The sequence below is a fragment of the Lampetra fluviatilis genome, chromosome 39 (assembly GCF_964198595.1).
Source record: "Lampetra fluviatilis chromosome 39, kcLamFluv1.1, whole genome shotgun sequence".
NCBI lineage: Eukaryota > Metazoa > Chordata > Hyperoartia > Petromyzontiformes > Petromyzontidae > Lampetra > Lampetra fluviatilis.
In genome coordinates this window covers 7,771,803-7,784,539 of record NC_136313.1, presented here as the reverse complement: position 1 = coordinate 7,784,539, position 12,737 = coordinate 7,771,803, and the positions used below count along the sequence as shown (strand labels likewise).

The 12,737-nt window shown below is 47.4% G+C and overlaps 1 protein-coding gene across 1 annotated transcript in view; it reads left to right on the top strand.

Moving 5' to 3' along the window:
* LOC144945945 (RNA polymerase II elongation factor ELL2-like) overlaps positions 1–11,864 on the top strand; it is a 49,585-nt gene extending 37,721 nt beyond the window's left edge. Inside the window, exons 6-12 of the mRNA XM_078874614.1 lie at positions 1,175–1,299; positions 3,313–3,418; positions 3,651–4,350; positions 7,884–7,950; positions 8,537–8,708; positions 9,098–9,142; positions 9,447–11,864. Coding sequence (XP_078730740.1) covers positions 1,175–1,299; positions 3,313–3,418; positions 3,651–4,350; positions 7,884–7,950; positions 8,537–8,708; positions 9,098–9,142; positions 9,447–9,560 — 1,329 coding nt within the window. The 3' untranslated portion in view covers positions 9,561–11,864. The remainder of the gene's footprint in view (positions 1–1,174; positions 1,300–3,312; positions 3,419–3,650; positions 4,351–7,883; positions 7,951–8,536; positions 8,709–9,097; positions 9,143–9,446) is intronic.
* Positions 11,865–12,737: the final 873 nt, after the last annotated feature.

Sequence of the window (12,737 nt, the reverse complement as noted above, 5' to 3'; positions counted from 1 at the left end):
GCACTCCACAGTAATGAAAAGCTATTGCTGGGGCCGATGCTCTGGGGTTCTGGTTAATGCCATTATAGATCTAGGTTAAGTCACAGCTGTGTATTCGTGGCTAATATATGCATCCACCGCTTTACATGTGTCCTTAAATGCACCGTGCAGCGTCTGTCATCTCTGTGCAGCAGTTGCCCCGACCGTTTTTAAATGAGCACCGACAATTGCTGTCGGATGCTTGCACCCAAAATGCACCCCGATTATCATTTCCATTCTGTAATTCATTGTTTTAGTAGAGCATCTGCAAGATTAGAGTCAAATACGGTAGTATATAGATACATCTGTGAGACTGTGTGTAATTTCGGTGTATTACAAAGTCTCTTGGACTCTTTCACGATTGTCATGAATGTTTTATACGGTTTCATGCGTACAGTAATTCAGGTGTATATTAGCAAGTCGGTATACTGCGTTCCTAATTTACACGTAGGCCTGCCATTCCTGCATTCTAACAGTATCGCCTCTTCAAATGCTGACAATTGCGAGGCTGGTTTTTCACACGTGAGCATGCCGTGCCCGTTGTGATTAATGACCCAGGGATTACCAGGCGCGCTCTCTCGTGCATTGTTTCGGACCATCTGTTCACCGGGGACTTTGATTGGAGGGCAGTTGAAAGAGCGTTTGAAAGATTGATGGAGGCTCTCACGCTTTTGACTAGCCAGCAGATGTCACCAGCGCCCAGTGATATTATTCAGGTTCAAGGCACTGATTGGTTGCTCATTGTTGCTTTAATGAGCCATTCTTTGTCAAGCATCAATCGGTACGACTCAAAACGAGAGGGGAGTTCCGATGCACTGGAGGCAGCTAAGAGAAGTCACCTTTGAGCGAGCCCGCAATTCACGCTTTTATCACCGTAGATGCCGGCAATGTACACTTGCGAGAATCCGCTGTCACTAAGCAACCGAATGCATCGGCTACATCTGTTGCGTGGTAATGGAGAGGAGTCCAGTGAAAAGTCTGCTTGTGTACGAACCCGAGGGGGGAATAGAGGCTTCTTTGTTTCAGGGGTCATTGACCGCCCCACTGCTTGACACAAGCGAATTGTCTGTGAAAGTAAAGCGGTCTCGAGTGGGGTTCTGAGACTCTGTTGTTGTTGTTGTTTGATTTTTGTTTTTCATTTCCCCCTCCTCATCAGGTGGCAGTGCTCAATGCGAAGGACAACACGTTCACCCTCAGAGACTCCCTGTACCGCGAGCTCCAGAAGGATTGGCCAGGCTACTCGGAGGAGGAGAGGCAGCTGATGCAGAGGCTTGTGGCACGGTGAGAAGCGTCGACGTGCCGTGTCTCACAGCTGCCTAGCAAAATAGACGCTGTACTCTTTGGTTCTTTCGGTAAAGTCACGTAGGTGAAAATTATGATAATAAAATTAGATTAAATAAAAAGTGAAAACAACTAAATTAAATGATTTTATTTAGTAGTTTTCACTTTATTTAAAAAACATTTTTATTTTTTTATGTTCACCTACGTGACTTTTCCGAAAGAACCAAAGAGTATGGATCCTTGCAGTCACGAAAGCTTCAAGTATAAAATAGACGCTGTTGCATTTCCACGGTACGGCCAGTGATGTATTTTTAATTTCCTTTTGTCGGGATACGTTTTCACTTCATTAGCTTTCAAATTGGTTCAATGAGAGACCTCGGTTTTTTTTCTTCTAGCAGGCACATGTTTAGCGGCGGGGTTCAGTGTGTACTGACATCTCAATATTAGTCGCATTCATTTCTGAAGTTCATAAAGCCTCTATTTTTGGAGACAGCCAATGGTTTTGCAAGTTCTCCCTATACAATGAAATTGTTGGAACGTGTAAATGGCTTCTTTATTGGAAATGCTGCACCAAACTTGACCAACTGCTTGGCATTGTATGGCAGTAATTTTCCACGGCTTTGTGAACTAAAAATGTATAAAATAAATCCAAACGAGCAAGGGGAGGGAATCATGAGCTTTGTGTAATGGAAAGTGAATATCGATGTCTTTAAAAGATTTTGCTTAATTAGTAATCATGTTGAGCCTGGCATTTCACTTATGACCTTAATTCTGTGAATCTCGGCAAGTTTATGTAACACGACTTTTCTAATGATCTGCCTCCATGGATTACTGTTGCGTAAGAATAGAATTGCCCCCTTGAGGCGTTTTGGCCGCTTATGAACATTTTGTAGTTTTGTGAGGTGTTGAGAGTCCGTGTGAATACAAGTTGGCTGACTCACTGGCGCCTGAAAATGCGCTTGCTTTGATAAGCCATGCAATGTGTTGTGTGATGCCGTGGCCCTTTTGGATTTTGTAGTTTTGCCTCTGATTTAATTCCCTTTCGGCACTTAAATATTTTTTTTATCAGATTGTACTTGTGCACTTTCTAGACTGGTCTCCCCTACTGCGCGTGTGATGATGCAAGCAATTCTGCCTTTAATTATTTCAACGAAAGTGTCCCCAAAAACAGCCCGCTTGCCCAACGTGTTCTTGGAAATGTCGCCGTTGTAAGAATTTGCAGCTGTGCAAAATCTACGGCTAAATTTAATGAGCACAGGGTCAAAACGCACGCGAGGAAAGGACGCCACAGTCACCTTGCATAGCCTCCCGTTGCCCATAGAGCTGCATTTTCCATTGTGAAAGCGAACGGTGGAGTATATAACACCATGGTGGCAAGAGGAGCAGGGTAAGCCGCTGTTACAGTTATGACACCTGGAATGCGTCCGCTGTCGTGAGAGCTCAGAAGCTAAGCTGGTTTGAGCTTGGATATTGCTTTGATAAGCAACCATTGTGCATGAAACAGGTGTCATAAGCTGCTTCTGTTGCTGCTGCAGAAGGCAGTTCAGCATTCTCCCTTGTACTATACCATGCTCTGACGTTTCTGACCCGCACTGACGAGTGTGGTGAAGTATGGTCAAATAACACCCCCCCCCCGCCCCGCTTGAGGAGGCCCTCATCCAGCAGTAGATTGACCAAGGGGCACGACACGTACAGGGATGAGGAGAGTCGTATGCGACTTTGTGAACGTGTCTTTGTGTTGAGACACAGACCCTGTAGTTCCATCATCGAGCATCAGTGACCACTTGTCTTTTATCAGATGAATATGCATTAGCCAACCATGTTGTGCAGGGAACCAAACTCAAAAAGGCACTGCCGCTCTTTGCAGTATGTACATCTGTACAGTTGGTTCCTCGGGATGAGCCCAGCATTTCTCTGTAGTGCAAGAAACTAACAAAAAACTTAACACGGAGCTACCTGTGCTTCACCATATGCTTCCTGCTATTGAGCGCGATGTGATGTTGTATTTTATAGGAAATCCTCTGGACTGCAGAGCTCGCAGAGTCAAAATTCTCCAGCTATGGTTGAACCGCTGGCAAGGTTGAGCCCTGTTAAAGACAGCCATGCGTCTACTCCACAGGTAACAGCATCCTCTGGAACAATCGCAAGATGTTACTCAGCATTGAGTTTGTGTTCAATCCCAGCGATTTTTTTTTACGTTGATGCCAACATTTTTCTTTTATGTTTGCATCGGCTGCATCTGTGCATTGGCGGCACCACACAGCCTTGGCACACGTACATGTGACCAGAACTCATTTTTACAACGTAAATAATTAACGTCCAGGTGTTTACAATGTTATTTCTTCTCACAGCAGCAAAAGCGAACGCTTCCGGCAGAATTTGTGGACCCAAAGGCGAGCAAGAAGCAGCGTGTCTCGCATCTGACGAGCCGCGTGCCGCCCACATTCAACGGTCACGCAAACAACAAATCCGTGGGTCCGCGGGCGGCGGTCCCCAAGCCCCACCGCTCGATCCCAACCTCCGGCAACGCGTACACGACGGCCAGGCCCAGCTCGGACGGCGGTGCCGCCGCCGACTCGGCCAAGCGCCGCTGCGACACCAACTTCACGCTTGTGAGCAGCTCGGACGAAGGTGCCGCGGCCGGCGTACAGAACGTCTCCAAAGCTCCGGCGGAGGAGTCGAGCCAGGTGAGCTCCAGCTCCGTCGCCAAGACGTCGTCCTTGCCGGGCGGCGATGCCGAGCCGCTTGCCGCCAGAGCGACAGAGCACAGGACGGCCACCGGCCTCAGGACAGATGACGTTTGCGTCGCGGACAAGGAGAGCAAGTGCCAAGCCGAGCGAACGCTTGCGAATGACAGCAGCGCCACGCGGGAGGGAGCCTCGAACTTGGCCGAGCGGGCCTCCGACGCCGGCGCGAGGAGTAGAAAGAAAGCCAAGAAAAACCGAGACCGGGAGAGGAGGAAAGATGAGGATGCACGGAGTCTCGCGGAGGCGCGCGAGGACATCGAGAACATCAAGGAGGAGATGGACCTCAATCCCAAAGTGAACGAAGGTACGCGATCTCGCTCCCTCGGTGGCGTCCCGCGGCTCTGGATCAACGAGGTAGTTACAGCCCGCGTCGGCTTCTCTCCCGTCTCCTCGGGTGCTTCGCATGGATTCATCGAGTAAATAGAACGCGCTGGCGGTGGCGGCGTCATCATCGGCGTGTACCGCGGCAGACGGGTGCAGACAGCCCGTGCGGCTTCCCAGGAGAGCTGGCGTCTTCATGGGTGCCCGGCTCTGGTGCATTATCGCCACGCATCGCGCCTAGACTAGCATGGAGACCCATAGACTCTGATAGAGAACTGGAATGTGCTGGGCGTAGCTTCATTGTTGGCGCTTTTTACACCGGATGGGTGGATGCAGCCCAAGTAGCTCCCCAAGAAAACGTGTCCGGTGGGAGCCCAGCACCGGTGCAGAAGCGAGATTGACCTTTTTGACTTTTCAGTTGGCAGCCACGTGGTAATACTGCACTTTATTTATTGGCCAACATATGAGCACACCCTTAAGTTTATCAAATGTTGATTAATGACTCCGGGAGTGGCCGTGTTTTCATGTCATTGTTGAACACTTGGTCATCTTTTTTAAGATTCCTGTTGAATGGAGTTGGTTCCGGAGAGGAAACCTCGAACAAGGGGCAGGATAAAAAAAGGCAGTGATTATTTACTGACTTAGAAAGGGTAGGAGCCACTGGAACCTTCATCTGTAAACTTGTTTTGAGCCTTCCGCTATCTGCCTGGAACATCTTTAGACTCTTAAGACAGTGTTCATGATGGCCATAACCTAGGCAAGAAGGGTTAGCCAGCTACAAGCTTTGATGGCTATAACCCTCCCTTTAAATTAATGTCAAGGGAAAGAGCAGTCGTTGAGAACATCCCCAGAGTTTGTTCCCAAGGCCTTGGCAGAGCTTCACGTCAACCAGGATATTGTACTTGCTGTTTTCTGCGCTGGGCCTTGTCGCTGGCACGTGGCGGGGGGGGGGCAGGCTGCACGGGTTGGGTTCGGTCAGAGCCGCTCTTTGTGTGTTGTACGGTCAGCACAAGAAGGCGGCAACCAGCCTCTATGCAGAGGGTGCCGGAGTGCATTCAAGAGGCATATACGGCAAGGGTCCGGTGGGCCGGTGTCATCGCCACTCGACCGGGGCAGTGGCGGGCTTGTGAGCTCGGAAGGGCTGCAGTTTATCTGGCCGAGATCTGCAGAGTGGCCGTGTGGCGTTCTCCCCCGCACCATTGACACGGCATTCTCGGCTGAACATGCTGCTGCTGTCCCAGGAAGGCCGGTTAGGGAGGGCTGTCTCTAGGCGGCGGCGTCACGGTAGACCTGACACATTTCCCAGGCAGGGAGGGGAGAAACGTTTTCCCTCCGCCTGAAAAAGTCTCCGTTACAGGTTCATAAGTTCGGATTTGGATTGTCGGCACACCGCCCTGTGAATAAGCAGTGCCGTTGTACTTGCGTTCAGCCCAGTCTGTATAGGCAGTCACCAACACAGTCCGGTCCCGCCCCTCTTCCCCACACAAAACGTTTCCAGGAAAAGAAAGGAGGAATGCATATAAAAAATTGGGTTGAATTGTTAAGTTTTGATTTAAAGCTTTCGTGACTGCAGGGATTCATCTTCTTGGTTCTTTCGGTAAAGTTACGTAGAAGGGAAGTAATAAAATAATAAAAATAAAACATAAAATAATTCTCACGACGTTTCGGCCTTGGTGGTGTTTCATTCTTCACCTGAGGACGGCTGCTTGCGTTGTGGCCGAAACGTCGTGAGAATTATTTTATTATGTTTTATTTTTATTATTTTATTACTTCCCTTCTACGTGACTTTACCGAAATAACCAAGAAGATGTTAAGTTTTATTGTTAATTATCATTTGGTGATGTTGGTCAGATTAGACCTTTCTCGAATTTGTTCTCACCGAAGGCGGAGATGGCGCATCCCGTTTTTGTAGAGCCCTCGGATAGACTCGTCTGCAAGGGACGATGTGCCACGTGGTGCGGGCAGGGAGAGACCTGCCTGGCATTAAGTAAATTATTTATTAAAGTATGTTAGTTCCTGGGTTTCCAGCACAGGATGTAGATACAGATTTGGAGTGCGTTGGCAACCGCCTGTTCAAAATTGGGCTTCACGTCGGAACAAAGCCGTTTTATTTGTTGTGCAGCCTTTGCCATTCTGCTCTACGAGTGCGCTGCACAGATTGAACATTGGCCTCTGCGAGGCTAATCAGTTTTCCAGCGAGGATGGCAGCTACAAAGCAGCTGTATCGCATTAGTCACTGGGATGCTGCCCACTGTGGGCGCCTCGTCAAGGCGCCGTGTAGGCGGCATTTAGTAGTAACGCTCTGCTGTGGGGCGTCGATTCAGAGAGTGTAAACCCTTCTTGGCCCACGTTTGGAACTACTTCCTGTCATTAACATCGGCGCAGTTTCTCAACTATAGCGTCGAAACGGTTAAGTCACCGGTTAAGTCACCGTTGGCTTTCGATACATGAGGGCGTAACAGTACCCAAGCCTTGCTTCACTGCTTGTTGTTAGGGATGACCTCGTTTGTTATTAATTTCACAGCTGACAGGTTGGCAGTTTTGCAAGTGTCATTCCTATATTTTATTTGATATTAGGCGTATGCACGTTGAGAATGGATTGAATTACTCGGGGCTTGTATTTATGATTCGTCCACTCAGCCTCGTACGTAAAAAGATTTTTTTTTAAATGTATTTCAAAAATATTCAGTAAAACTCTGCACAGCTGAAATTAGCGATCCACACAAAATGTGTGCTCGTATTTCACTACACTGAATTATGTTTCTGTTCCTGGGATATTTTTGTTTGTACGGATCCAAGAGACAACCCACTTGGTAAGTGGGCTGCAATGGCGAACAGGCGAGTGTAATGAATGGTGGCACAATATTGCCCTCTGGCGTTGCCTTGCAGCTGATTGGCAGTCGCTGTAGAATCGGGGACAACGCGCGGTGGACGGACCGTTCCGTCGGCCTGATTTTCGGCACCGACAAATGTGTTCGTCGCTCCGTGTAATTGGCCTGCCATTATGTGAACACTTTCATTCTGTGAATGCCCTTAGTTCTAGATGATTAGTTTGACACGATGTCACACGGTGCACTTGCCTAGAGGATTGTTGTTTCCACGGCGGCATTTGCAAACCGCGCATCCAACATTAATTGTGGAGCAATTATTTTGATGGCAGTCCTCCTATTAACGGGTTGGGGGGGGGGACAATAAAGTTATGGAGCATCGCTGTTTATTTCGTGTTGTAAATTTCGGGTGTCTGCTTGGAAAATTGAATCGTGCCCAGGATTGAAAACAACATGACCGGAAACAAATTATTGGAACTTAGGTGCAGACCTGATGGAGGTAATACGCACTCACTTATTTGTCGCTGGCACTTAAAATGTCTCGAGTCTTTAAGTGAGCGCGTAATGAAATCGCCTCTTCAGGTAATTTTAATTCTACCCATTAGCCCTGGTCGCATAAAACGTTTGGGTTTGCGAAGTACTTGCGTGCGTATTGTTTTTAACGTTGTATTTTGTGTTTTTTTCCCAGGGGACACCGAGGCTGACATGACTCTGAATGTCACAACTTCAGCGGCAGATGTCCCCGACTACGTGATGTGAGTCTCGCACGTTGTACGCGTCAGGGTCTGCCCCTGTGAGCGCGACACCAACTTCACGTGTCAGAGTTTGTGTACCAAGTAACGAAATCCACCTCCCCCTTATGAAATGTGCACCGAGCACTGTCCTGCAATGGTCCGTAGTAATTCCCCGTTGTAAAAAGTCATGTTTTGTTTGTTTTATAGGAAGCGTTGACATGAACTTTTGCACTTGTTTACTGCTAAAGTCCAAGGTTTCCATCTGAAAATTTTAGTTGTCATTTTTACAGTAGAAACGTACTGACTAATGCGTTGGAATTTATGTATACAGTATGTAAACTTTTTAACCAGATAAGAGTCCGTTGAGATGACAATCTTTACTTGTGGGTTGAACTTAACATGATAATTTTAAACACTGCCGATCTAGAACCTTGAAAGCTTTTCTCGTCAAAACAGACATCGTTTCGCTAAAACACATTAAAAGTCAAACCACAGCCACAAACAAAAATCCACACAGCTGTGTACAACACGAGCCTTCGGGGGTGTATCATGACACCCAAATCCCATGATTGCCAACCCCCCCCCCCGAACCCTTGCCACCCGACAGAAACTACAAACCCATCGCGTCCCCAGAGCAGCGTCAGAGTTACAAGAACGACTTCAACGCGGAGTACGAGGAGTACCGGGAGCTGCACGCTCGCATCGAGAATGTCACGAAGCACTTTGTGCAACTCGACGCGAAGCTGCGCAAGCTGCAGCCCAGCACGGAGGAGTACAAGGTCGGAGCGCGCGTGGCCACGCACTCACACACACGCACCTCGCTCCCGCGCGTGCACGTCTAGACCAAAATAGCCGCTGTAAATAAGTCGGGGGCGCAGCAATAAAATGTGCACTTTGATGCGCCTGCATGCGGGCTGTGATGCGGTAAACGGATATAAGCTGTGTTGTGAAGCTGATTTTGTTTTGCTTTTTGATGTTGGGAGGGTTTTCCTTTCCTTTCGCCTAAACATTGGAAGGGCCTTTCTTCGATGTTTGCAGTACATATCTAGTAGAACGCTGTCGAAGCCAGGCTTGCGGATCCAGCTGCGTGCACCCCAGCGGTCAACCTAAGTCTGGTTATGCCGTTGAATAAACATCTTGCCATAACGCTTTTCGTTTTATTTTGCAGAGTGTTCAGGACCAAGTTTTGAAAGAATACAAGCAGATAAAAAAGGTAAGCATATCGGGGTACGAGAGTCATTAATTCAAGTTGTTAGATTAATATTTGAAGGTGCCTGCTGCTGCTCCGTGTAGATATAAATTGCTGCTGTAATAGATTGCACATGCTTTGCTTGCTTAGATAACAGCCTTGTGATGCACTAAGCATGACCACACTGCCGCGCTCATCAAAATGTAATCACTTAAAATATATTATGTTTCGTAATTTGATCTTGCATCACAGCATTGGCTTGACTTCGAGCTCATGTTAGCAGTTGTTTGCCCTCCCCCCCACCCCCCTTCCTTCCTTTCAACTCCAGATCAACCCAAATTTCCGTGAACAGAAACACCGCTGCCAGTATCTGCACCACAAGCTGTCGCACATCAAGCACCTCATCATGGAGTACGATCAGACCAGCGTGACCGTCTGGTAGCACCGCTTCAAACTCCGTAGCATTTCCCCCCCACCCCCCCCCCCCACGTCGTGACAACGCCGTTTTGCATTTCGGCGATCCCAAATGTTGTCGACCAGCTTCTGCGAGCTTCTCAACGTCAGGCATCTCTTTGAGGCGGAGGGTCAACCGGGTGAGGCTCACTTCAGCCAAGCTACGAGGAAGCCATACAAAAAACTAAATAAAAGCAACTGCAAAAAAAAACATTTCATAGCGGGCATTGGCAGATGGTACGTGTAAGGCAGCGTGGCCAAGTTTCAATTTATATTCCTTGACCATGGTCGTTGTTTTCCCTTCGGCAGCCCAAGTTGATGCGTTTCATGGTGTAATTGGCATAAGGTCTTGGATTGCTTGACTAAGAAAAAAGAGGGTTAGCGTGGTGCCGATTTCCCTTGCGTCTAGAAGTGGCCCCCTGAATGGCCTGTGGCTTCACGGCGCTTGATTTCCTGCGCAGTGGCGTTACGCAGCCCGGGGCTGCACGGGTTTCACTCTGGACCATCACCGTGCATTGCTGCCAAAATAATTTCGTGCACTAGAACTGGGTGCAGTACAGGGGGCTTTTGTTTCATGGACTGTGGCATATGTGTAGGGTGTTGGCCCTTTGTAAAAAAACAATTATATCGGCTGTTGTGGCGTAGGCGTTTTCCTTTCTCGGTTCGGTTATTTAATATTAGGCGCTTTTCAAGGGCTCTCTTAGTTATTTGGGGGGTTTAACCGAGAAGCTCCATTGAGCTCACGGGGGTTCAGGTGTGGAGTCGTGAGTCTTTTGATCTGTTTGCCCTCCCCTATGCCAAGGCACGAATTGCCCTTTCCCATGGCTCCTAACAAACCTTTTTTAAGTGTATTTTTAGAAATAATGACCAGTATAGTACAAGTTGTACGCTTCCACACACACGGTGGTACACACATAAGCAGTGGCTTCGAGCCAAATCCTTCTTTGGGTATAATCCTTTTTTGTCTGTGAAATAGGGAGAGGCTCATGCACACCCCTACTCCCCCCCCCCGCCCGTGTTAGGTGAGGTCACTCATATAATTCAACTTCGCTTCTTATCCTCTAGGTGTCACTGGCACACGCGGTGACATGTATATTTTGTTTTATCAGGTAAGGCCCACAGAGCTACATAGCTCTTTTCAGAAGCGACCTGGCCACAAATTTGAGCTCAACAAAGTGGCTTATCACGCGGAAATTTACAGCAGCCAAATACACTCTAAACGCACGTTGATTCTAAATGCGGAGGGAAGAACTAGGAGGAAAATCCACACAACCATGGGGAGAACATGCAAACTCCAAATGTGTAGGCTTCAGTGGTTGGGATCGAACCCACGACTTCCTGTATATTAGGCGAGGTAGTTAACATCTCACCACCGTGGCGCTCGATATGTAGCGTGGTGTTAACAATTATCGCGGCTACAAAATTGCCTTGACTGCCTCTCTGCTCATTCATTACACAGCTGTGTGCAAGGCTGCTGCAAAAAGGTGTCTTAAGTGTATTACTCTCCTGCTTGTTTCTGTTAATCTGCGTTACATTGCGTCTTTACCAGTCTTGGTCATTAACTGCCGCAGGAATTACACACTTGCCACAGTGATACACACACACACACGCTGACCTGCATAGGTTACCACGTTATTGTGAAGATGCTCTACTCCTTACACAACGTCGCCATCTTTCAGAACAACAGCACTTTATATTAATTTACCCCCCTGACTCAAACCCGTGCAACACAACGAACATGCATGCTTTTATGATGCCTCATGTCAGGGAGAACCATTTAACTGTGCGGAGGAGTTAATTTCTTTTCCCCGAAACGTCTTACTACTTGTGGTGTAAATAGATGCACTGCGTGGTGCGTGGGCGACATGGGCAGTATGGCTGTAATTGGGGCTTTGGGGTAAAAGTTTACCTCTTACCCAGTGGCAAACTTTTCCTTAAAGTTACTTTTAAATGCAAGCTATTTTAGACAAAGGAGACAAAGTTGGATACAACTGGTTTAATGCGATGCTTTCTTTTGCGCCGGTGGGGGAATCTCAGCTGTCGCTAAATGTTTGGATTTAGTGTTGTACATTGTATTATATTCCCTTACTCGTGAACACGACCCGACACTTCACGTTCTGTTGTGGACAAAGCTGGTGGTGCTTGTGGATCAGAACTACAGAATTGGGATGTTTAACGGGGACGTCATGCCGCCGAGGAAGACTCACTAAATGCGTGGGCTTACTCTTGAGAATGTTTTCTGTAATTTAATAGTTTAGTTTTGATGTTCACTGGAAAATCCAGGGAATTTAAAACTGGGGGGGGGGGGGCGGGAGGGGAGGGGAAAGACTAGCCTATGATCTTCACAAAGACCACATCTAAATGATGCTTTTCAACTAGTTTTGCTTTTTGCATCGGTGCACATTTGACACGATACGCGCACAAGGTCTAAACATCTGGATTAACTTAATGATAATTATTTACGACCCAATTCTCAGCATATTTATGGTGACAAACGAAACGGATTGACAAAAATAAAGCGTCCATTTCAATCCTTATCAATCCACTGCATGTGTCTTAAAAGTGCAAAAAGCAAAATAAAGGAATTCGCTTCGCTGTATCTTCTTCTCTACCGGGAGTTGCCGAGTGCACAAAATAATATATAGTTACGCTAGTTTTTCGGATGGGGAAAAAACAGCTGCCTACTTTCCCTCTCTGTTGAAAGAGAGAATAATGTACTTTATTACTTAATTGCATTTCCAAGCCGAATCCTGTACTGCTAAGCATTTAACGTGTAGTTAATATGCGCAAGTTAATCTTAAGATGTTGATAACATGATTACAGTGGGCTTTTGAATGAGTTTTGATGACCAGCCACTAAACATGCATAGGATGATTAGAGTGCGTTTACTGGTAGTCCATTTATAATTCAGTATTGAATGCTGCTATGGTGCGTACACTTTCTGTGCAAAGCTGAAGTCGTTATAAGACTGCCAGGGCATGCAACGTCTCATGTGGCATGCGGTGGAGCCTGAATTCCATTTTGTTTTCGTCACTCACATGGAAGTGAAAAGTGGCACCTGGGCTGGCCTGCCCCAGGACTGAAGCAACCTTGGCCAAAATTCAGCCCTGGAAATTGGAAATGTTGAGAGAGTGGTTGTGTGCTGAAGGGATGGATGGATGAGCGA